Source organism: Numenius arquata, chromosome 6 (genome assembly GCF_964106895.1).
Source record: "Numenius arquata chromosome 6, bNumArq3.hap1.1, whole genome shotgun sequence".
Taxonomy (NCBI): Eukaryota; Metazoa; Chordata; class Aves; order Charadriiformes; family Scolopacidae; genus Numenius; species Numenius arquata.
In genome coordinates this window covers 46,288,683-46,312,580 of record NC_133581.1, presented here as the reverse complement: position 1 = coordinate 46,312,580, position 23,898 = coordinate 46,288,683, and the positions used below count along the sequence as shown (strand labels likewise).

General features: G+C 46.2%; 1 protein-coding gene across 1 annotated transcript in view; it reads left to right on the top strand.

Moving 5' to 3' along the window:
* The window catches only part of GALNT16 (polypeptide N-acetylgalactosaminyltransferase 16), a 72,366-nt gene that overhangs the window by 26,420 nt on the left and 22,048 nt on the right, over nucleotides 1-23,898 (top strand). The window contains exons 3-5 of the mRNA XM_074148510.1: nucleotides 12,076-12,219; nucleotides 15,210-15,308; nucleotides 20,969-21,036. Of these exons, the coding sequence (XP_074004611.1) occupies nucleotides 12,076-12,219; nucleotides 15,210-15,308; nucleotides 20,969-21,036 (311 nt within the window). The remainder of the gene's footprint in view (nucleotides 1-12,075; nucleotides 12,220-15,209; nucleotides 15,309-20,968; nucleotides 21,037-23,898) is intronic.

The following is a 23,898-nucleotide window of genomic DNA, read 5'->3' as shown; positions in this document are numbered from 1 at the left end:
TGGAAACTGCTGAGCTGGTGGCTGGGTCGTGAGCCAGCCGGCCGGGGGGGCTGTCAGGAGTGCAGGCTTTGCGTGGTGTGAGGAAAGCGGGACCGAACTGCAGGGCTCTGGGAGCGTTCTGAAGGTGGGATCTGGGCAAAAACTCACTAGTTCAATATGTGGAGAAAAATGGCAAACACATATTTTAATAAATGAACTCAGAATCAGTGGTTCCTCTGTCCTGGTTCAAGGGACAAAGGATTAATTTCTCTTTCAGTAACTTTACTTTTCAGTAAGGTCTCTTCTAATGCTTGGGAAAACTGTACTTTTAGAAGACATTAGTGTCTGAATTTGTGAAAATATTTACTTTATAGCCAGCTATGGTATGTAGATTTCAAGGTCTCAGTGTTTTCCATCCTTGTCAGGTACAGGGATGAGGAGGAGTGAGATCTGGGCTTTTCATCCAGGCTGGCCAACAGGATTATTTCATACCATGAATGTCACAGTCAATATAAATTAGAAAGTTTGTTGAGAAGTTCTCTCTCTCCCTTGGTGGCGGTGATCTACAGAACTTCTTGCCCTGGTGCCAGACCCCTGAGCCCTTCACTTCCTCCCAAAGCCGCAGCAGTCCCACATTTGCTGTCCCCTGCAGGGAGTGATCAGCTTCCTACTGATAGAATGGGCTGAGTATAATCCTTGTATATTTTATATTGATATCCAGATCAATATTGGTTCTTCAGTATTATTAATTATTTAGTCTTACTCTATTAAATTTGTTTATATTTCAACCCTCGGGTTCCCTTGTTTTCCCTGATTCCCCTTCTTGGGTGGGGAGGGGTCATCGGGTGATAGAATAATTGTCTAACCGACAATAAATTGTTGTGGGTTCTTCGAACAACATCCCCAAATCTGCCTGCTCAGACTTATGGTTTAGGCAGGCCAAAAATCAGCTATATCCTAAGGTTTCTCTGGCGCTGTTGTTGCTGACCACAAGCATTCAAACATTACTTGATTTGAAAATCAAGTTTTGTGTCCTCATCTTCACCTTCTGGGTTTTGAATTTGTAGGTATCCACTTGTTTCTCTTCTGCCCTTCAAAAGAAAAGCTGTGAGTTCTAACACATAGCCCAGGAGCGGCATCTTTATGAGATAGTCTTATGATACGAGACTCACCATGGAGCTGTGAGCACTGTATGTGTGGAGGCAGACGACGGCTGCCCCTTGTACTGAGTGGGGTTTGGCAGAAGAACGGATTTTAAAGATCCTTGCTGGTCATTGCAATAATTGACTTTATTTTTGCTGGAGTTTGCACCTGCAGAATGAGACAAGTGTCCATGTGAGGGACCGTGGGGCTTTGTGCCTGGGGAGAGCTGTGTTTCCGTGAGCTGTGGTTCTGGCCATCCCTGTCCTGAGTGTATTTCAAGACTGTCAGATGCGTGCATTTTTGTGATGCCCGCTTCAGTGGCTCTGCTCTTCCTTATATGCCCAGCTCTTTCTTGGTTGACAGTGATTAAATGGCAGGCTGTTGAGGAGGCCTCTATTAATAATGTGATTGAAGTCTAGAATGACAGAGGCCTGCATAGTGTAACACAGGGGTTTTTCATATTTGACAGGCATATATGAGCCCATTTCATGATTCTTCATTGGTATGCACCATCCTTGATTAAATTTGCTATTGGGGAGGTAAATTTAATGTCTTTGCAAATGGAGACCCAAGCAGAAGCGGAACGTGGCTCTGAGGGTCTTGTCAGTTCAAATTGATTGCTGAGTCCTGGAATTGGAGCAATGCAGTAACTGAAAAATTAATCAATTAAAATGGAATATCATTTGGCTCCTAAACAAAATGCCAACAACCTGATATTCTCAAATCTTCACTGACAAATAGACAATGAGTTTTTCCACTATTAGAAGACAATGTTGCATGCCGCAGGGCTGAATGCACGGCAGAGAAAGTATCTGAGTGAACAAGGTCTTGTGCAGAAGGACTCATTTTTGCAATAAATCGTGGATGCATGTGACCCGTCACTATTGTCACTACAGAAGGAGCACGAGTACAGTCCCTGGGGATAGATCTCCTGGCTTCGAACCTCCAAAATACAAGTCCACATTGTGAGCTGAAGGTCATTCTCAAACTTCTCTAAGAAACGAGGTCATGATTCAGCAGCAGCATGGGGCACTTTGTTAAACGCCAGTTTGGTTATTGGTTTACACACAGGTTGCATTTTCATATTGGGCCTGGCTGACTCCCAACCAGCGAGTCCTGCCAAGAGCCTTTCCGTGTGAAGTTCACAAGCTAATGTGAGGAAGAGCTGTGTGAAGCATCATGGTAAATTGCTTGACTTGTCAAGGTCACGTCCTACCCAGGTGTTATCTCCTGGCAAGACAAGCTCCATGCAGGCTCTGGGGCTGAGGGCCAGCCTCCAGCAGCAGCCTGATGGTACCCTAATCAGCACAAAGGCAGGAGTATGGCTCCCCGAGGCCAGTCTGCCACCCGGCTCGGTCGGCGGGATGTGCAGTGCTTCCCACCTCGCGTGGTGCAGCTCTCTGTGAGAGGCTGTAACAGCATCTCTCTGGTCATTAATATGGGGAGAGAGGAGAGAGAGAGAGTGAAGAATCGGATAATAACCAAAATCATGACTGTTTGAGCAAGACCCGCTAACAGAAGCATGTTAGGGAATAATCTTTCCTCGCTGAAAGATGGGGAGAAATTCCCCTCCTGCTGTGGTGCTGTTTGTCCCTGGTGGGGGTGTGAAACGTCCCCTTGTCTTCCTGGCTCAGCTGCGCATGTGCACAGTATTTCTGCGGAGTGTGAATGTTGGCTAGTTGCAAAACCACATTTTATTCTTAACCTTCTAATCTGCGTTTAAAGCTCTAACTCCCAAGGATGAATGATTAAAAAGGTACTTTAACTTCCTTTCTCTAGCCTTAGCAAAAAGCCCTTACTGTGTGAACCTGAAAGCAATGAAAATGAGCCCCAAGCTTAATATAATCAGGTATTTTAATGCTTTGGGTGAGCAGTGCCCACTCCTCAGTGCTAGCTGACCCCTGCTTATCTCTTAGGTAACTAGTTCACTGCTGACTATGTTAGCGGCTTATGAGGTCTAAAGTTGCTTTCTCTTCTGCGAAAATATCTATGGCGGCATCTGTCACTCCAGACAGTTGTGATTCACTGGGAGGAAAAGGCTGAATGTAGGTCACTTGAGTTGAAAGGGAGTAGATTAGTACATCAGCAGCGGAGGCACATACACACATTGTGTCCGTGCAGACAGAGTAGGTGGGGGAGTGGGCTTAGAGAGACACAATTTATGTGACGGATGTGTTTAATGAAGGCCTAGACCACCCTCATTTGGGCGGTCTTATTGGCTACATAGGTGCTACCAGGTAATCAGGAGGGTATCATCTGTCTTGATACAGGATGCTATGTCAATCTGTCTTGATACAGATGCTCTAAATCGGGGTTCAGCTGGTGACTAAAAGGCTGCTAAGCATCTAATGCTTAGAAGACAGAAAACAAACCATTGTGCCTTTTTCTTCTTTGTTTTAATAATTCAAAATCACTTAGAAATCAGGAACATTCTTCACATATTTAAATGTCTATGGAGACTGGGATATTTTTCCAGAAGAAAAAGTGCAACTTCCTATAGTGCCTTTTTTTTCCACTCTGAAGGATCTCAGAACACACTTCTACAAACTGTGTATGTATAACCTTTAGCAGAGGAGTATTCCTGTATACAGTAAGTAATCTAGATGGTTTTTGCTAAGGAGGTTTGCTATGTGATACTGAACAGATGTCTGAATGCAGTCAGCTCCATGTCCATGTGACTGTCATTTCTGTGTACAAAACCTTAATTCCCAGAGGAACTATAGCCCAGCTACCCATTGGAATCTCTTTCTGACAATGCTCCTTTTTTGGTGGGAGTGCCAGCATGAACTGCCTGGTCCCTTAGGTATTCAAAGAGTGTGCTGTCTTGTCTGTCTTCTCCCTGACACCAGATGTAGTCATGGATATTTATGGGTAAAGAGAGGTATGCTTGGAAAACAAGGGCTGTTTCAGGGAAAAACAACCCCAGAGTCCTCACACTCCTCTCTCATCCTCCTCATCCTCCTCTCTCAGTAATTTTGAAGACCATCCCCTCAGTATTTTTTAGGGTTTTCTCCACATTGTTTTTCTCCTGGAGAGAATTTAGCATAAAGGTTTCTGTCATTAAAAATGGCTGTGTTCATTTGGCTGTATTTGCCAAATAGGGAAAATATGGCTTTGCTCCAGGGAATGAGGTGAAGATCAAATGAACATAGAAGCCAGATGTATGTGTGTCTGGACATGTGGGTGTTTATACAAAATCAATGTATGTGAATGTCATAAATATATTTAAAATAAATTGTAATATGATTTTTCAAATTTGCATAATGGACATCTGTGTGCATTAGACTTCAAACTGAGGGAAGAAATAGGCCTTGGCAACTGCTTCACCTCATCTGGGGTCTGGTTTTCCAGGGTTCTGAGCAGGCTCATTTCCTCAGAGCAGTTTGGAAGAGAGTGCCCTCGGGCATCTATCTTTGAAGACCTTTTGGTTTTCACTGCTTTGCTTTATTCAACACTCCTAAAAACAAAAGACTAGAAGGATGTCCCAGGGCATCATGTCCCCTCCCTTGAATTGTGGGCCATGTCTTCCTGCCTCTGGGCAACTGGGCCAGAAAACATTGCACGATCCAGCCCTTGCTAACTGCTCAAGGTCTTTTCAGCATTACATAGCTGGGCCAAAGATGGGCATACTTCTAGAAGTTATCTCCTGCTATAGGTTATATCTATATATTATATATCTGTCTTGGCCAGCAGTAGCGATAGTGTTGTGCACCTGTCACACATGAGGTTGTGTAGTAAATTCCAGCTTCTCAGGTTATCGTTCTACAATGAATATGCGTCAGGACTGTACTCAGAGGGGAATCCAAGTTGGCATGATTTATGCATGGACTGCTAATCTCCATGGGGGCGGAGAGGGGTTATTTCATGCTGGAGCCAGTCACTGCATGTGGAAGTGACTTGTTTCCATGCAGCGTGATGCTGAGCTCATGTAACCAGCACAGCAGCGAGTACCCTGCACTCTGTAGGGCTGCTGTCTGCAAAATGAATGAGACTGATGGGTGCTGTAGTGCTGGCACCTGTGCTCTGCATGTCACTCTTGGTTGTCCTCCAGTTGTTGACCCATGCTGCTTTGCCTACCTTTGGGACCTGAGCAAAGTGGTCCAGATGTGCTTCCTGGAAGCATCCCTCCCTTCTGCAGACAAGGACATGCAGGATCAGGATGAAATACCACAAGAAGGCTGCTTCTCCACAGAGTCACTAAAGAGATGGCTAAGTAGGATCATTAGGCAGACGCTGCCGCATGGCTGCCTCAGAAGCAAGATTGTGAGCTCTTAGGCATGAAAACAATTAGTTGGAACCATGGTAGGACAGACACCACCTTTCCATATGCTGAGGAGTTGGATGAGGATGGTGGTGTGTGAAGCTATCAGAGAACCACTGCTTGTGATAGACAGAAGTAGTAACTTAGTTGCTTGTGGGGTTTTTTTGCTGCTCCCTCTGTAAACTTCCCCTGCATTGTTTTCCTCTCTTATGTTGCCTACTTTCTTACCCAAAACTGCCCAAAAGACCAGCTTGTCAAACCATGGCAAGTCTGCTTGAAAGGTAGTGGCCAAGCCTTGTCTGTCAACACACTGTTGTGACCTGTAAGTCAGCAACCTCCTGATTCTAAACTCTTCACGCTAACAACCCATGTCTGCTTGTGACAGACATCATAGGAGAGTGTGATGTTCACCTCATCCAGGCTGTGGGCAACAACATGGAAAACACTGTGCCATCTTCTGTGTCTCTTGGAGGAGGCTCTGAAAGTAGCATCCAAAAATTTATGGGTGTGGGGAGAACATTGCTGTGGAAACCAAACACAGAAAAATAATTGCTTCTTCTTCCTTGCCTTACACAGGATTTCCACCTTTTCAGGCCAGATGCTTGAGGATACTTTCCTTGTCAACAGCTCAATGTCTGGCAAAACTATGAGGGAAGAAGAGAAGAACAAAACAGAAAACATTTGGTGGAATCCCATGACTTCCTAGCCATGAGGCAGGGGTGGAGAGAAAGGGTTTCTCGGGGCTAAAACAGAAAAGGGCAGAGATGCAGTCTTGCAGAGCTGGCAGAGAATTGCCTTCACATGCACAGAAGGCAATAAATGCCAGGAGATAGTGGAAAAGAATAGGGAGGTGGAGAGGCAGCTTGAGCAAGCAGCAGTGCTGGAAAGCAAGCCCCAGCAGACTTTCCCTGCTGCTCACTCCCACCATCCCGTGGTGACTACAGCTCTGTGACAGAGAAACCCTGTGAGCTGGCAACCATGGCCTCTTCTCAGAGGGCACTGAAAATAGCCTCTGCTGAGGGCCCGCCACTGGTCTCTCTAGCCTGATTTGGAACTGGCAGCAGGCCTCAAGATTGTCCAGTGCTGATGGCAGTAGAAAATCTCTTGAGACCAATTAGCTGGTGTGGGAGCTAATCAATTCAAGTTGCTTTACTGCTTCCATTGTGTTACTCCAGTTTGTGCAGGCCACAAACAAAACATTCAAATCGGTCTCTGAGCTCCTCTGTCAGCACTTGCACTTCCTGAAGAACAGAGATGGTTCTATTTAACTGTGGTAATTTTTATTAACATTTCATAACAGAAGTTCCATAAGAGCATGGTTCCTAAACCACATTTAAAATGCTTTACACAGTTAAACAAAGCATGAATAAAATAGGCCCTGTGCTCTCAGGCACAGCCTTTTCTTTTAAAGTATTTAGAGCAACTTTTCAGAGAAGCCTACAGACTATTCCACGAGACACAACAAGAGCCATGTGCACACTGGGATTCCTAAACCCAACTGGAAATGCAACACGCCCTCTAAAACAGATGCTTTTGGCAGCAGGCATTCAAGAGATGATACCTTGCAGGTTCAGCTCATCTGGAGTCACTTGCTCCCTGGGCAAGCAGGATCTCCTGGGAATTTATTGGGAGTTGCTGCGGCTCTCAGTCCTTCCCTGTTTGTGCTTTGTGCCATTCAGAGCCCATCCTTGTCCCAGCGTATGGGTTACAGAGCTGAGCAGCCTCCCCAAGCACTGCTGTGCTCCCCAGCATCCGATTGCTGGTGGTGGTGGTGGTGGTGCTGTGCTGTCCTACCCTACAAAGGTGACTTGGCCCTGGCCTTTGCTGTGAGGGAAGAGGATTTGCTCAGCCAGCGAGGCGGTAGCTCAACCCAGTGGGCTGAAGCTGGCATTGAACCAGTTCAGAGGGGAAACCTCTGCTGAGAGGGGTTGGACCTGAAGGGCCGGTGGGACGGAGGTGCTGGCAGGGTTTGGGGTCATGGCAGCAGCAGTATGTGAGGCTGAGGCAGTGGGATAATCAAAGGGGGGCATCGAGCGGGAGGAAGGTTTGGTGAGGTTGTTACTCCCTGGTTTGCCTTGTGTCCATTTTCATCAATTAGACCTTCCTGGTCAGTTAGTTCTCCCAGGGAAGGACACTTACTGGGGATGACTTGTGATTGATGCTTTACTGTCGTGGGATTTGACAGAGCTGCCACAATCATGAAAATTAGCTTAAAACAACAGAGAAGGATGGCAGCCCCCTGCTCCATTTGTTGAACCAGCACTAAACACTTGTAAGAAAGATGCAAGAGCTGCAAAGTATACATCCTATCCTATGAAACTGCTGTTGGACTAACGTCACATTAACTGTAAAACGATTAATTGCACTTACCTTTGAGAGCTTTGCCTACCTTGCTTTAGTTAAGGAATGATTCCTCATGACCTCTGGGGTATGATTATCCTTTTTGAATTTGGCCAAGCCTGCTGTTACAAAAAAATATCTTGGGACCCTGAGGTCCTCAGCTGCTCTGGTTTTAGCGGCTGTTTGCACAATGTTGGAGCTGGTGTATCTGTCTGGTGGCAGACAGTGACCATGCACAGAGGTGAGTGATACTGTCTGTAGTATAGCCTTAGTATTTGATAAGTGATCAGACCTAGAGGAACATCACTGTGCTAGTCAAGAAATGAGGCTCTCAAGTTTTCATAGATATGCATGGTATTAATTCCTTTCCCTTAATCCCTTGCTTACAAAGTTAATTTCACTACTTGAAAAGTTTCTGGTCTCTTGAACCATGTTAAAACACAAATAAGAATATGCTTTCAACAGCAGACTGGCAACTCAGTCCATTCTGTCACTGAAAGGGAAAAGCATATGTGAAATGAGAAATGGTGACATGAGATTAGAAGGTTTACAGTATTCCTGAAATTTTGGTATGTGAATTGCGTTGGAGGTCTCAGCAACGTTTGGGACAAACCTTAATTTGTGCAAACTATTTTGCTAATCCCCGGTCTAGACACTCACAATTCCAGTGCCTATTCATCTCCATTTCTGCTTTCATCTCGCAAAGTTTTTTTGTCTATCACAGAGCATCAGTCAGAAGGAACTGGGCTCTTCTGCTTCCATAATTCCCACTTGTTGTTCTAGCCTCAAGCACGGGGTACAGGGTGTGTGGCTACATAAAGAAGTCACATGTATGAACTGTCCTGTTGATGTGGTTAACTCTGCACTCAGCTGTACATACTGTGCCTTTAATATACCCAGAGCTCATATGTGCTTATATTGACTTCCTCCTGAAGTGAGAGGTGTTAATGTGAAGAGAAAGGGGGTGGACGTCAGTCCGCCCTCCTCAGAGGGTTTGGCAGGGGACTGACTACTATTTCACAGAGAACCTGTGCTGCTCCTGTCAAGTGTGTTTCCAATCAACAGCAAAAAAATGTCCTATAGTCAAACGTCTATATTGTAGGAAAATAATCTGATAAAGCAAGTCAGTCCTTAAAGATAAGCTTTATATTTGCTTTGCCAGGCTCGTTCCTAGCTGTCTGGGCTCTACTCAGGATAGTGTTTGCTCTCTTCTCTATATTGGGCTTTGCTGTTGTGTGCTTTGTAATGAGCTGTAATATCTAGGGCTTTTCTGAGGAGCTTGCTGTTTCTTCCCTGTTTCGTATTAGCACAGACCTGATGAACTGTAGAGGGCTACGGGGCCTAGCTGAAATTGTATTTCTTGTTTTCAGACTTTTTTTTTTTTTTCCATTTGTTGAGATAATTTTGAATTCTAATCCTGTTCCCCAATGTGTCTAACACTTTTGCTGGATTTTCCATGGGTTTGATAAATGTACTCTGTCTCAGTATCCAAGGTGCTTATGAAAGTACTGAATAGCTCTGGATCCAGAACAAACCCCTAAGACCTGCTCTCACCATGGCCCCTCTGCTCTGACAGTGGCTTTCCAACCAGTTACACCCATTCTGCATTAGTTTAATCTAGACTATTATTTCTCTAGATTGCTAATGACAGCATCTTCCCAGCCCCTACCAAAAACCTTACCGAAGTCATGATGTATCTATTTACTGCTTCTCCACGCCCTGATTACTCCATCACAGGAGACAATTAGATTGGTCTGACATGATTTGGTCTTGGCAAAACTCAGTTGGCTCCTATTTATTAGCTTGTTATCTTCTTGGTGCTCACAAATCAGTTGTTTGATTACTTGTTGATTACCTCTTGATTAGCTGTCTGTCTGGAAGCTGAAGCTTGGCCCTCTGAGCAATCATCCCATGAATTTTCCCTTTTCCAGTTTGAAGAGATACTGGCTGAGATAAAAGCAAGAAATGCTCTCAACTGACAATTAATTCCCAGTGCTCTTTTACCACTTTTTAAATTTGATGTGCAAGTAATGTGAGAACCGTTGTATCTAGAGGATTACCCCTAGTAGTTCAAGTTGAAATGTGTCATGGCTCTGAGGGCACTAATGGGCCTTCCTGTCCCTGCCTGCTCCCCAAGGCTCCCTCCACTCTGCCCATGGCGCAGGATCCCATGTCAGCCCTGTGGGGTTCCCTCCACCCTGCCCATGACCCAGGACCCCAGGTGCTGTCAGCCCCTGCCCCAGCGATGCCACAGCAGAGCCAGTCTCCACCTCCCCATAGCCGTGCCCTGCCTGGCCATGGGCAATGGCTCCTGAGGACTTCTTGCTGCTTCCAGCTTTTTGCACAACATTCATGGCAATATAAACCAAAACAAAGCCCGAGCTGCGGTGGTTGGCGTGGTGAGGGGTGTCGGGGGGACAACAGCATCCCTTGCAGAGGGGCAGCAGTGCAGGGGGGGATGGAGGCAGGCGTATCTGCCGAAGCATGTCTGTACGAGTCCTGCACTAGGGTGGCAGCTTGGCTGTGCAGTGGTTGAATAAGTTTCTTTGTGTTGAATATTGTGACACTTTTTTTCTTTCTATAAAAATACGTTTCCCTCATTCTTGTATGGTCAGAAAGGGAAATCTGAGCATCAGGCTGACCGTGGCTGTATTAGGCATAATTTTATGGGCCACCTGCATTTTACTTCTCACTTGATTCATCTTCTCTCCAAATGGAAAAGTCTTAGTGTTTAATTTTTCTTCATCCTCTAGTCGCTTCCTTCCAGAGACTGGTTTGACAAAACTTGTGCTCTGGCCATGGCTGCTGAGCTGTCACTGTTTTTGCATAACAGTGTTCACGATGGTTTCAGTTTTCTCTGTCCCATTTGCAGTGCACTCGATTTGCTGTATTTCCTGTCCCAGCGGACCGAGTGTAGGGTTTCTCTGAGCTGTCCATGGGGACGCTCAGATCTGCAACCTGAGTGGTCATGGTTCATTTGAAATCCATCAATGTGCATGAGTAGTTCAATTTGTTTCTTCTAATGTTCATTATCTTGCACTTGTCTATGCTGAATTTAATTTGTCAACTGTCTGGTTCTCCTAGGGCTGTCTGCACTGCAGGGTAGCCCTTCTTGGAGAAAGACACAGAGGTGTTTGTTCTTCTAAGCGCTCTCCTGCTTAAGGAATTTGCTGCGGTGCTGGGTCTCTTAAGTTGTTTCCCAGCCCACTAAGATGGCTCAACCAAAACGCTGTGTGATACTGGGGAACAGTCCCTGGTCTCTTGCCCTCTAAAACTCCTAAAAGGAGCCTTATAGCAGAGGGAGAAACATGATCAAGCCTAGTATTGGAGGGTATCCAAACTATTTTACACAGAGGGATCTCAAGATCTGGGGATTGTCCAGTGCTTTGGATGAGGTGTGAATGTGCCAGAATCTGCCTTTTCCAGCAGTTTTAGGGAGCTCCAGAACTCCTTCATCCAAGGCTGGGAGCATTTTACGGCTTCGTGATGTGGTCGATCAAATGGCTACCATAGACAATTTGTTAAACTACTTTTATTGTATACACTATCCCGATTCCTTTATAAGCCAATATTTTACAGTTTCCAGGTTGTTTCCAACCAAAATCTCGTATCTAAGAGTTCAGCGTGGGCTAGAACTGTGCCTGTCCTCCTTCCCAGTGGCCCTAGTGAATGGTCTTCAGTTGCTGGCATTGCACTGACTCTGTGGCCTAGGAAAGCCAGAGGTAAAAATTTGGAGAGAAAAGTGATGGCCCAAGTGTTTTTACTCGTGGGTGGGACTGGGGACAGTTACATGCAGCTTCCAACTTTATCACAGACTTTTGTGAGACGGGGCCAAGATGGGCAAGGTGCAGCAAGGAACCTGTTAAATCAGCTGCCTCTGTGTGTGTATGTGGAAAGGCTGAAACTGTTGATCCTCAGAATACTGTGTTTCAACCACATTGGCTGGAGGCTGCTCTCAAACTGGCATTGCCTGGAAGGGTTTCCAGACACCCACAGTCTCGGACGTTCTGCGCAACAAGTGCTAAAGGGAATTTGGCTCTGCCTGTGCTATCAGGAACAGCAGCTTTCATCCAAAACTCAGTTGGTAAGGATAGGGAGGCCTGTAATTTTCCTCAGAGAAGGAATTATAACATCGTATCTGTGAGGGTTCCCTGCTCTCTTTTCCAAGCTCTTGCCTGTCTTGCCTTCCCTCGTACCCGAGCCACTTCCAGATGTGTGGCAACCAACCTGCCTTAGCATACACGTGTCTGAACTTACTACCCATGTCTCAACATGAGTAGGGTGCTCTCCCTGATGCTCTTATGCTTGTCTCTGCTCTAGATGACAAGGCCTCCCCAAGGAGAGAAGAACAGCCGAAAGGGTTTTGATGAAAAGGCTTATTTGTCCTCAAAGCTGCTGAAGGCCGGAGAAGACCCCTACCGCCAGCATGCTTTTAATCAGCTAGAGAGCGACAAACTCAGCAGCGATCGGCCCATTCGGGACACCAGGCACTACAGGTACCGTGCAGCCCTTGCTCCAAGCCATGGTTGTGCTTGGTGTGGGGAGTCCATTGCCCTCCTGTGCTGTTCTGCAGTGATGACAAAGGATGGTTTGGGTTTTTCTTCACCAGCAGTGGTCTGTTACTTCACTGTATTTCGTGGTTAATCTGGAAAGGTCTCAAATGCGCAGAGACCCTTGACTAATTCGGCCCCAGCTTATTGCTTTTCTAGGATCTCTTCTCCCAGGTCTGAGCATCATCTGTGTGTTTCAGCACAGACCCTCCATTGCAGCTCAAATCGCTCATCTGACAGTTGGTTTTTGCACAGCTTCCCTCACCCTCAGGGCTTCCCTCAGCAACCCTCTCTCCTGGCTGCGAGGTACACCACTGTTGCAGCTTTGCTTTATGCTGGTATTCCTCACCTGCTCTGAAGGTTGCTACTCGGATATTTCTCACCTCTGAAGCTGGTTTGGTGCCTTCTTTCCAGCCTGAGCATTACGGTTTGGATGAAGGCTGCCGGGGCAGGGGGGGATGAAACTAACGTGACTGCAGTGAATATTTCATGGCTTGCAAAGTGCTCCTCGTTCTGTCCTTGTTTCACTGGGGGTGAATTTATTCTGCTGACTAAATTAATCTTTAAATTGGTAATAGTGCTCAGGTAACTATTTTGTAGTTTCTGGAGTACAAAAAAAAAATGTTTTACCTTGAAAACTGTAGGTTTGATAGTGTAAACCAACCTACTTCAATGGAGAAAAAAAAATAGAAGAAAACTAACCATGTCCGAAATGCGTATCTGTCCAGGCTGGTATTTAGCCCTTACCTAGGGTTGCAAAGCAACACTTCACAGCTGCTGGGAACGGGAAGCCAGGCATGTAAATTGAAACTGTGAAAGGGATGTCGGGAGACATGGAACTTTGGGAGCCTGCCAGCACTGAGAGCCATCAGGGTGCTTTGTGAACACAAGCAGTTGGGACCTTGGTTGTGAGATGAAAGTCTTGTGCTCCTGTTCCCCAGCATAGTCCTCGGGACTGGCTTTCTAGTGACTCGGAGGCAGCGGCGCCATGTCCTGCGTTATTGACAAGTCTCCCTGCCATGCAGAATTGCTGTTTTCTGTTAATCTGCTGTCCTAAAAACATGTCCAGATGTTCTGGCCTACAAACAGCTCACTTCAAAGGTGAATTATTGTTTATCTTGATCTGTGGTAGCATGCAGAGCATGCTTTTTGTGAAAAGCCTCATCTATGCGCTTCAGTCTGAAAAACAACATGTATATGATTCCCTGGAAATGTATGGCCGTTTCAGCCCCAGCTTTGCAAGGGTTCCTTTCAGCAATGGGGAGTCCAAAGCAGAGTGTAATCAGAGCAGATAAACCTATTTCCATGTTCCTTCCTCTGCAGAGGTGGCCATTTGGGAATGAGGGAGTTGTGTTGGAGTACCTTGTCTTTTAACTACGCTGAAGTGGTTGCTGGGCTGGCAATGTAGGATGAGGACTTAATTCAGCTGATATAAGTCAGATTGTGATTGGAGAAAAGCCCATTCTTGTGTCACAAATGGACCTGGCTCCTTGTTTAAGGAGTGAGGAGTCAATAGGTCACTAACATGTCACTTTTTCTTCAGGCACCCAGGCAGAGCTTGGATATACTTGACTCCACGTCCTACAAGCTCCTTCTGACCTAGCATGTACCGGTTTTTTGATCCAAAGCAAAGAGGGGCCAACTTTCAAGCACAAACTTTGTCCTTGTCCTCTGTGATGCTGTAACAATGCTGAGATCTTGGGAAGACTTCCCCAAATAACACATACACCAATCTCTGCTGCTTTTACACTTCCTGGTGCCTTAATACATTTTGTATGCATTACGTCATGGAGTTATTTTGAAACAATAACAAATGTGGTATGTCTCCTGTCTGGTCTCGGGTTTTCCACTTTAGTCTTTATCACGGTTTCTTTATATGTTTGAACATTGCTGTAAGAAGCTGCTGTCCCCTTAATAAAATATTGCAATGAAAAACTCATAAACCAGTAGGACTGAATGTGATGTTAAAAACAGTAACAGTTTAGTAACAGCCACAAAAGAACAGTAAGTAAATGTGGAAGAACAAGTAGTGGCTGTAAGAACTGAGTTGTATTCCCTCCCAGGACGGATGCAGTCTATGCATGGCCTTGAGTTGTTAAAAACACTAGGCCACAATTTCAGGTGTGGGTTCTTCGTTAGGCAGGGAATTAGTGCAGACTGACTGCTGTTTGACACTGTCTGGAAGTTAAGGCGGCAGACACTCTGGAGAAGCAGAACAGCCCAAATCTGCCATTCCTACTATCTGCCAGAATTGGATCCAGGGTTCACATCTGTGAAGGGTTCTCCTCCAAGAATCTTTGGTCTCCACAGGGTATGAGCAAGCTGATCCTGAGTTAATCCTTGGTTCTGAGTATGAGAATGAATGTATGTACCTAACATTACAAAGTCATGGGTGAGATGAGAAGATGGGAGGAATTCCTTTCCATTACCAGCTGAGGTATTAGTGTTGAACCTCAGCAACTCCCTGATGCAGATCACAGCACTAGCTAGTGTTTTCCTTCCTGTAAAGCCCAGTGTCTAAAGAATCTGAAGTGCTTTATACAGCGATGCCTGGGTGTCCCACCTCTGTGCGTCCTTAGCAGGTGCATGTCCTATGCATGGATAAACATATTACATGAATCACAGCCGAATCCAGGGGCTAGAGTCCACCATGCTGAACCTCTGTTCCCCATGAAACCCACGCGCCTTCCTCAGCGTGCAGCATCCTGAGTTTAGGTGTCACAGCCTCAAAACTTTGCCTTTCAACATGCACAGTTCTTTTTAAGCTCTGGCAACCTTGGTGCAGGAGCTGCTGAGCCCTCCCTTGCTGCAGCTTAGTTGTGCCATTTCTGGTTTTAGCATATTATACTCTTCTCCTTTAGAAATTCTAGGTACACTGCTGCCGTGGCTGTTACAGGGTGATGTTTGGCTTACACTTCTGCTCTCCCCTGTTGCAGGTGCACTTCTGTACGCTATGACGCAGACTTGCCAGCCACCAGCCTCATCATCACCTTCCACAACGAGGCGCGCTCCACCCTGCTCCGCACGGTGAAGAGGTGAGTTCGGCAAGGGCTGCTGGGCCCAAATGATGGTGGCCTGGTGGGGGGTTAGGCATTTTCCAGCAGTTAGCCAAGCAGGGTGGCTGCAGTCCCCAAGTACTTGTGATCTGCCCTTGAGCTTTCCCAGTAGGATAGGTCAGGGGCTTGGATTGGCAGTGTTGGCGTATCTTCAAAGACAGAGCGTATCTGCAGTTAGCTGCTAAATAGCCAGTGTGGGGGCAATCGTCAGCAACAGGAAAGGGGCTGCTGGGCTGTATCTGCAGGTAGGAACAGTCTGTATGAGCTTGGTTTGGAAGAGCGTGGGGGGACCAAAGGGGACACTGCGTGTTGCTGGATGCAACTGAGGGAAGGTGCTTGGGAGGGACTGTGTTCCATAAATGCAATAAGCAGCCAGCCCCCTGCTAGGGCACGTTACAGGAGCTGGGGCTGGCTCAGTGAGAGCAGGGGGCACAGCTGACATGTCTTTCAAGCAGAAGGTGATGAACTCGAAGTCTCGTGGAGACTGAGCCCGTGTGTCTGAGCAGGTGCTCAGAGCCACTTGCTGGTAAAGAGTTGCTGAACCTGATGGCCCACCAGATCCTCCTTGGGGCTTTCTGCACAGACCCTGCTGAACCTGCAGGACACTTGCTGTCTTGTACAAATGTCTCCTCATGTCTGGGTATCATCATCAGTGGCCAAATCTAACCAAGTAAATAGGTGGCATAGGGCCTGTCAGCATCCCCAGGTAGACAGGAGCATGCAGTTATCTGTATCACAAAGCAATGTTTCAGCTGCTCCTTCCCTTCCCCATCAGCCCCATGGAACCCAGGGATGGTCTTTTCCTTTTAGTTTTTACACAAGAAATGCCCTCTGCCCTCTCTGACTTATCAAGTCATTTCTCAAAGGGTCTCTGAAGCCTGCACACAGGTCCAGGAACAGCCTGTGGAGGCTGAAGGAAGAGTGAATTGTCAGGGTAGAAGGTTGAGCTGATGGTATCACTAACATGAATGCATTATTCATCATCACCACTTCTTCCCCTGTCAGATCCTGTGGGCTTAGAGAAATGTGCTTTGTGAATAAATAACAGGCTTTTTCAAGTTGGCCTCATGGCTAGGAGGCTGGGTTTCTGTCTGCCAGGTTTGGTGCTACTGTGTTTCCAGAGACTTGTATATATTGCGTTAACACATTTTGCCTTTTAATCTCTATCATTTCCTTTTCATTTGAACCATAAAATGAGTTCTACAGAACCACTGTTCAGAAAATGAGCAGATTTGTTTGGAACTATGGTGCTGCTAGGGCAACGGCAGGATATTTCTGCCAATTACATCATAGGTCAGACAGTAAATGGCTAGGTGCTCAGAAACCATGGTAGTAGGATCCTTAAGAAAATCTCAAGTCAGCCAATCAAGTAGCCAGATGCCATGATGGTTTGTTGTGGTTCTGTTTTGCCTTAAGCCAGGACATAGCTAAAATGAAGAGAAGATGACACTCAGAGCAGTAGTAATGCACAGAGAGGGAAATTGATATCCAGATCCTATGGAAATGATGTGTACTAATGAGCAGGTAAATGTTGCCAGTGTATCAACAGGCCAGTCTTGCTCTAAGCAAGGTCAACTATAGTAGGTTACTCAGGGCTGGAGTCTCCATGGATGGAGACTGTGCAATCTCTCTGAGCATTCTCTTCTCAAGGCTAAACAACCACAGCTCTTTCAACCTCTTCTCATATGTCTGATGCTCCAGTTCCTTAATTTTCTTAGTGGTCCTTCACTGGACCTGCTTCAGCATGTCCCTCTTTTTCTTGTTCTGGGAAGCCCAGAACAGGACACAGCACTCAAGATGTAGATGTAGTATTACCAGTCTCTCGGATGTGGTCTCCTGCAGCCCAGGGTCCCCAACAAAGACCTTGAAAAATGGATGAACCGTCTGTTCAAATTGGTCCCTGCAATCCTGCTGCCACTGGAGGATGCTGTTGTGAGGGGGCTGGCTGCGCTCTGCTGTGAATGGTGGGGTGGATGGCATTTCCTCCCAGACCTCTGGCTACAGCTGGAGTCTTCAGTGCCAGATGGTTTACAGCCAGTGCATGTGACTGATTTACTCCTTGCTTACATCAAATGTCAGAAGTGTCCGTGATTTATCCCTGTCTGATGAGGGATCCCAAAGGCTGAATTCTTCTTGAGTTCTACAGTATTTGCAGTGTCACACAACCAAGCATTGGCTCGTAGCCTTGTCTTTGAGGCATGGGAAGTTTGTCAGCTATAGACAGAGGTGAAGGCTCAGGTCATGGCTGCGCTGTTAGAAAAGGTGTGGGGCTGAGTCCCATTTGCAGGTTGACACTGTTGTTGTAGAGGGAGTTGAAGATTTAGATTTCACGATGCTTTTCAAGGCCTCTTCTGTAACCCGGGAGTCCTGTCTTTCAGCAGAACACATCTGAATGTGCCAGGCTGAGTTACTGCTGTGACTATAATTGTCCCTCAATTCACATACACAGTCAGTGCACCAAATGCTATGTAATTATTACTTTGCAGCACTTTGGGATAAGTCAAGTACCAAAGGGACAGGGCTGTTCTGTTCTGTTTGGTTTATGACCTGCATGTGAGTCTGCAGAGGACCACAGTGGTATTAAGCAACAGGAGGCATAAAATTGCACTGCCTGCTTACCTGCTGACTAGTCAGGCTTGCAGCCTGTCATTATTTCTATATCCATAAGAGCTTTCTTAAGCCAGGTAGAGCATGATTATTTAGGTAATTAGAATTAACCATTTGAGATGCACCTGGTGAAAGTTAAATATGATTCGACCATTATTATGGGCCTTTTCCCAAGTCTAGTTATCATAATTACACTATGGGGAGTAGAAGAGGACAACTGATGGAAATGAACAGCACTAAGAGCAAAATTTTCTGTGGCTGAAAACTTTTTTAGGGTCCCAATCTTTAGAGGCAAGTAGAATATGTACTACCAGTCGAAGTTTTCATACCTGAGATCTTTGCGAGCCTGGCTGGTGAGTGCCTGAATCTGGGCACTCAAAAGTCAGCTGTAAAACTTTGGGAAATTCTAGGAAGAAATATATAAAACTAGAGAGAGCTTGAACGTGTTCCCCTGGGCCAGGTACCGTCTTACTGTGTTATTCTGACAGCTGTGCAAAGTAACTCAGCTGAGTTGCAATGCTGGTACCCAAAGGTCTTGGGAAGACCCAGGGATGAGACTCCTGCATTGCGGTTTATTTCAGGGTGATCTAAACGTGGCAGCTGTAAGGGTCAGATCCTGATCTGCAGACCCTTCTTGCTAACCACACCTGTATGTGTGCACAAATGGGAAATGGGCTATCCACCAGAACCTGTGACCGTGCCAGTTCAAATGGCTTGTTGCTGGCATGCCAGAGCATTTGGTATAGCAACTCATTACAATGACAATTTAAATAATGGAAAACCAGAAGATTATTTTTGAGCACAGGAAAAAAGAGATCTTCCTCTGCTAACATCTGGAATAAACGAGATTATCTATGAGCTGATGAGGGATGGACAGAGGAGGGAAACTCATTGGCATTGCTGATGTAGCGTCTTGCAACAGAGTAAGGACACTGTTGCTGAAAGAAGGAAGGTGTGAGAAAAGACAAAGGAGGTAGGGAATCTAGGAGTTAAGGGGAGAACAGTCTGTGTTTCTGCTGTAAAAGGCAATTGTCATTTGGATTTTGGACTCCTAATAATACATTTTGTTCCTAAAAGTAATCTATTGTCATGCCAGTCTCTGCACCTCATTGGAGGGAAATACTAGGATTACTGCATTCCTTGTTAAAAAGACAGACAAGACAAAGTGCAAAGAAGATTAAGTACCTTTTCCAAGGTTCCACAGCAAATTATTGCAGAACTGAGAGCAGAACTGGGCATTGAACAATGAGCTGTGAACTCCTCGAGGAGTGTTTTCTCTCTACTGGGGAATCAGTGGACAGGTGAGGAAGAGGGAACAAAGTGTGTGCTTTTTTTTTCCTAGTTATGTTGAGTTGGAAGACCTGAAACTTGTGGAGAAAATGAGAGCACTGCTAATAGTCAGGCTAGTGGGAAAAGGTGTAGAATACTGTTTCACAGCCATTATACTGCAGGATACAGCCTGTCTGGGTTGGTTATGTTTTGCATTGAGTTTGCACAGACAAGAATTTCAGTGCAGGGCAACCTTGTCTGTAAAATATGCAGATAATGCTGGGAGAAGCTGCACTTATAAATGCATGCGAAGAGGAACATCCCCCACCTCCCACCCCACCATGCTGGAGGATCCAGAGAGGTATGAGCCAAGAGAAGCAAATGAGATTCAGCTTTGAAAAATGCAAGCTCAGTCATCTAGGGACGTATAAGCTCAAAATACAAATACTCTCTGAGACATATGAAGCAGCATAAATCTGAAATAGAGTGGGATGTGATACTGAGCAGCAGAGCAGTCAGGATTTTGCTGTGTGAGACAGCAGAAAACTCTCCCAAACTGAGAAAACTTTGGCTCTGTATGCAAAAGCAAAGTGATGCTACTTAGCAAGATGGTAATTTATTTCTCTACAGCTCCATTCCTGAAAGTATGGTATTACTCTTGTTGTTTGTCTCCTGTATAAAACAAAAAAAAAAAGAAAAAAAGCCAACAGTCTTTCTGCAGAATTTCTCAAAATCAGAAGAGTGGGTGCCGTTGAAATGAGACGGGTTGCTAGAACCAAGAGGACAGTGTTTACCTCTGGTTTTTAATATTAAAGTTTGCATGGCTGTCCTCATCACTGGGGTGGCTGAATGCGACTGAGCAATCTGGTTGAAGGCAATGAGGACCTGCCTGTGTATAGAGGCATTGGAGAAGGAGTCTTGAAGGGGGAATATGCTGTGTGGTTGTGGTAGAGCCAGGGGAGAGACTTGTAGAAGTTATGGAAAATTATTTGAAGCATCATAAACAAATGAGAGAGACAAAGAGGTGAGAATCAGACTGCTCTGAGGAGGCATCTGAGGAGCCTCTGAGGAGGACAGAAGCTTTTATCCCCCCTCCTTGTGTGTGAAAGCCCCTGTGTGATGGAAACCCACTGCAGTCCCAAGGGTATTGTGGGCTGGGGTGTTACCAGCCTGAGGTGCTTTCAGCAAGTGTTGGGGCTAGTTTGAAAAAAAGATAAGTAATGAGCAGAAGAGGAAAATAAAACCCAAATCCAGAATATTACCAAGGAAAATTGCCTTCCTCCCAAAGAATGGAATTGGTGAGGAAGCCCCAGCAGGCCTCGTCTGTGGCATTGAGACAGCTCCTTGCTGGGGAAAGTGGCAGCTCTTTCCACTCCCAGGCAGAGATGAACTTTGCCCAGCGTTTGGCAGATGGGAATGGCCTCCTGGCTGCCTCTGGGTGAGTGGTGCTCTCCTCTTTGCCTCTGTGTAGAGGCAGAGGCCTTGCTGCAGCATCCTCTGCTAGCTGCCCCCAGGCAGTCCTGCAGTCAGCTTCCTGGCTGTGGTCCTTGTAAGGTCCAACTGAGGTATCATGGCTCTCTGCTTGCAGTTTGGCTTCTGCCAAGGAACCCTGGTACAAGGGCAAGGTTACCTCTTCCACATCACTGGAGTTTGGTATTCCTGCTGTAACACATAGCATAGCAGATTTGTATCAATCGTTATTATCATTGTCGTTCTTATGGCACCTCACAAAGATTATGTTTTTCTTCCCTGGGTCCCTGCAGTGTCTTGAACCGCACCCCTCCCAGCCTCATCCAAGAGATCATTTTGGTAGATGACTTCAGCTCAGATCGTAAGTATGGACCTCTTTCCCTTGCACTTTTTTCTTCCCTATTGTTTTCCATCTTTTTGTTTGCTCTGTTCAGTCCCCCTACCTCACAGAGATTCCCTCTTCTCTGTATGCAAGAGACAAAGAAAAGAGAGGATGTTTTCCTGTGTTTAGTTTATGTCCATGCGTGGCAGAGGCCAGAGCTTCTTCCTTCTTTCTGTCAGCTTGGCAGTTTTGGCCAGGTTGCCACTTTTGTTATGCACCATTATGAGAGCTGTTTAGCCCAGGTAAGTATGTAGCGATGGTGTACATGAGCAGAGTGGGTAACTACAAACCAAGAGAGGGCAAGAAGATGCAATGGAGCCTACAGAAAATTGCTCCCTGGGGTCCTGCAGGCAGACTGAGGCAAGCCTGCCTGCCTGCCTCCCTGTGTCTGGGATCCCAGGTGTTCCTGTGTTTTGTGGTTTGGGCTGTGGAAGGGTTATTGCTTTGGACAGCACCATAACTTCTTCTGCAGCTTGGCACAGGGATGGAGTGTCTTCTGCATGAGTCCCACCAGCCCTGCAGGCTGGAGGCTGTGGACTGTTTCCGTCCGTACAGTTGCTTTTCCTCCTGGGTGTTGTGTAGTAGTGGTGAGGTGGTGGGGACAGAAGACTTCTTGCTTCTCCCATGATGTGTGCTAAATTCAAGGACAATCTAGTTATGTGCCACTTATAATAATTGATAATTACTCCCTCAGAACACTTTACAGAGAGCTCAAAATGCCCACATTGGCCTGCTGAGGTAAGGAAGCGTTGCTTTTTAGATTTTGGAGCTAAATACTTGTGTAGTTTTGGCTAAAAAATTTTTTTAAAGGTGGATGCTGAGATTAGGCATTTAACTTTCTGAGGGCCTCAGAGTGTGATTTGGATAAGGACTAAGCTGTGACTATCCAGCTGTTTGAGTTGGGTGTTTCTGAGCACCTCCAGCGAACAGTCCTAAATGTCCCATATTTGGCATCTAGAAATTCGGTTCTCAATGGCCAAAGTGTACCAGATTGTCGTGGTTTTGGCCGACTTTACCAAAACCGGACCGACAGATGGCCCTTCCCCTCCCTTCTCCCCCCCCAAAAAGAGGAGAGAGGAGGAGAAAGAGATAAGGAGATTCAGAAGTTTAGAATGAACTAAACTACTTTAATGAAGAATTAATATTAAAATAAAAATAAAGAAGAAAATAATGAAATAGATACAATATATACAAAACCGTATCAAGCTCCCAGGATGACAGTCACATCACCGGCAGGCACTGGGGAAGTCCCAGACTGGACTCAGTGATGAATGGGAACTGGATTCCAGCTCTGGAGTCAGGAACACACGGATCGGGATCAAAGGCAGATGAACAGACAGAGTCCTCTCTGGACGTCGGCCATCGCAGGAAGGGAGTTGACCCTTTGATCCCTCAGCTTTTATACTGAGCATGGGGCAGATGGGATGGAATACCCCGGTTGGTCAGGTTTGGGTCACCTGTCCTGTCCACTCCTCCCCACTGATGTGACCCCTCTACGTTTTTTCCATTTCCGACCCCCTAAGGGGGCAAATAACGAAATTGGCTGACCTTGGTTGTTAGGGCAATAAGTATAAGCAAGTGCCTCCCTGCATACCATTCCTTGGCATGGGGCACAAACATTGGTCTTATCATTCTGAGAATGCGCAGTTTTCTCCACGATATGCCGTTAATTTCAGAGAGTTAGAGGAGGCCTAGCTAGGATGTAAAGTTACAGAACAGAAAATTGGTTTGGTTTCACTTCAAACCGGGACACAGATCAACACTGATGGATCTCTTGGACCTGTACTTCACAGGGCTCAGCCAGAAACTCCCACTTAGTCTCCTAGGTAAATGGAAATTTTTAAAAGCCCCATCCTATGGCAGCTCTCATTTTTCTCACTGGAAGTGGGATATTTGTGGATACAGCTACTCCCCTGAGGCACCTGCATGAAGGCACTTTAGCACATGTTTGAGGTCTGACACTTTGCCACTACAGTTTCTGCAAAGATACAGAGAGTTTCTAAGCTCTGGCAAGTAGTTACAGTCAGAGTGATATGCTCCACTCCTGAAGAGTGAGTGACTTGATAAGGATTCTCGTACTTACCTGAAGTTGTGACTCGGCCAAGATGAGTGTTGCCTTCTCCTGTAGCAGATGTCCAGCAAAATCTGGGTACTCTGTAATTAAGAGCACCTGCCACTTCGCTTGGATGATGCAGCAGCTGCCAAAGTGCCCCCACAAGAGCAGTATTTCAGGTTGCAAGTATCCTTGAGAATGGAAATGCTCCTGCAGGAGCATACGCTGTGGCTAATGGCCTTTGCGTTCTCCCCAGTCTGTGTGAGGATGACAGCAGGAAAGGGGAGGTGTGAGCCATGAAAAGGAACGAGCAACAAACATGGAAACTTGGAGTGGAGTGAGGGAAAAGAGCCAAGTTAGAAATTGTTATTCCTGTGACCTCTGCTAGGGCAGGAATAGAGAGGGGATAATGGGGAACTAAAGACCCAGTGCTCACTGGTACAGCTGGGCTGGAGCCGGTGGCTGTTCCTCTCTTGTCATCTTGCTTGGGGACTGTGAATGAGGGACTGCTCGAGCTTCTGGCAAGCTGCCAGCAAAGCCCTCGGTTAGGCATCCATGTGTTAATGTAATGGTGCCTCCAAGGAAGCGAGTCACATCCCTGTGGCCTTTATTAAATAAAATCAAGCAGAAATTGCCCCGAGAACAAATAGTGGGAAATGCCCAGACGAGCCGCTGAAGGCAAAGAGAGCGGATGAGATCACTTTATATAACAGGACTCTCTTTTACTTGGCACACTGGTGATTTGCAGCCACGGCTCCCCGTGGTCCCTCTGTTTCATCAGTGCTCGG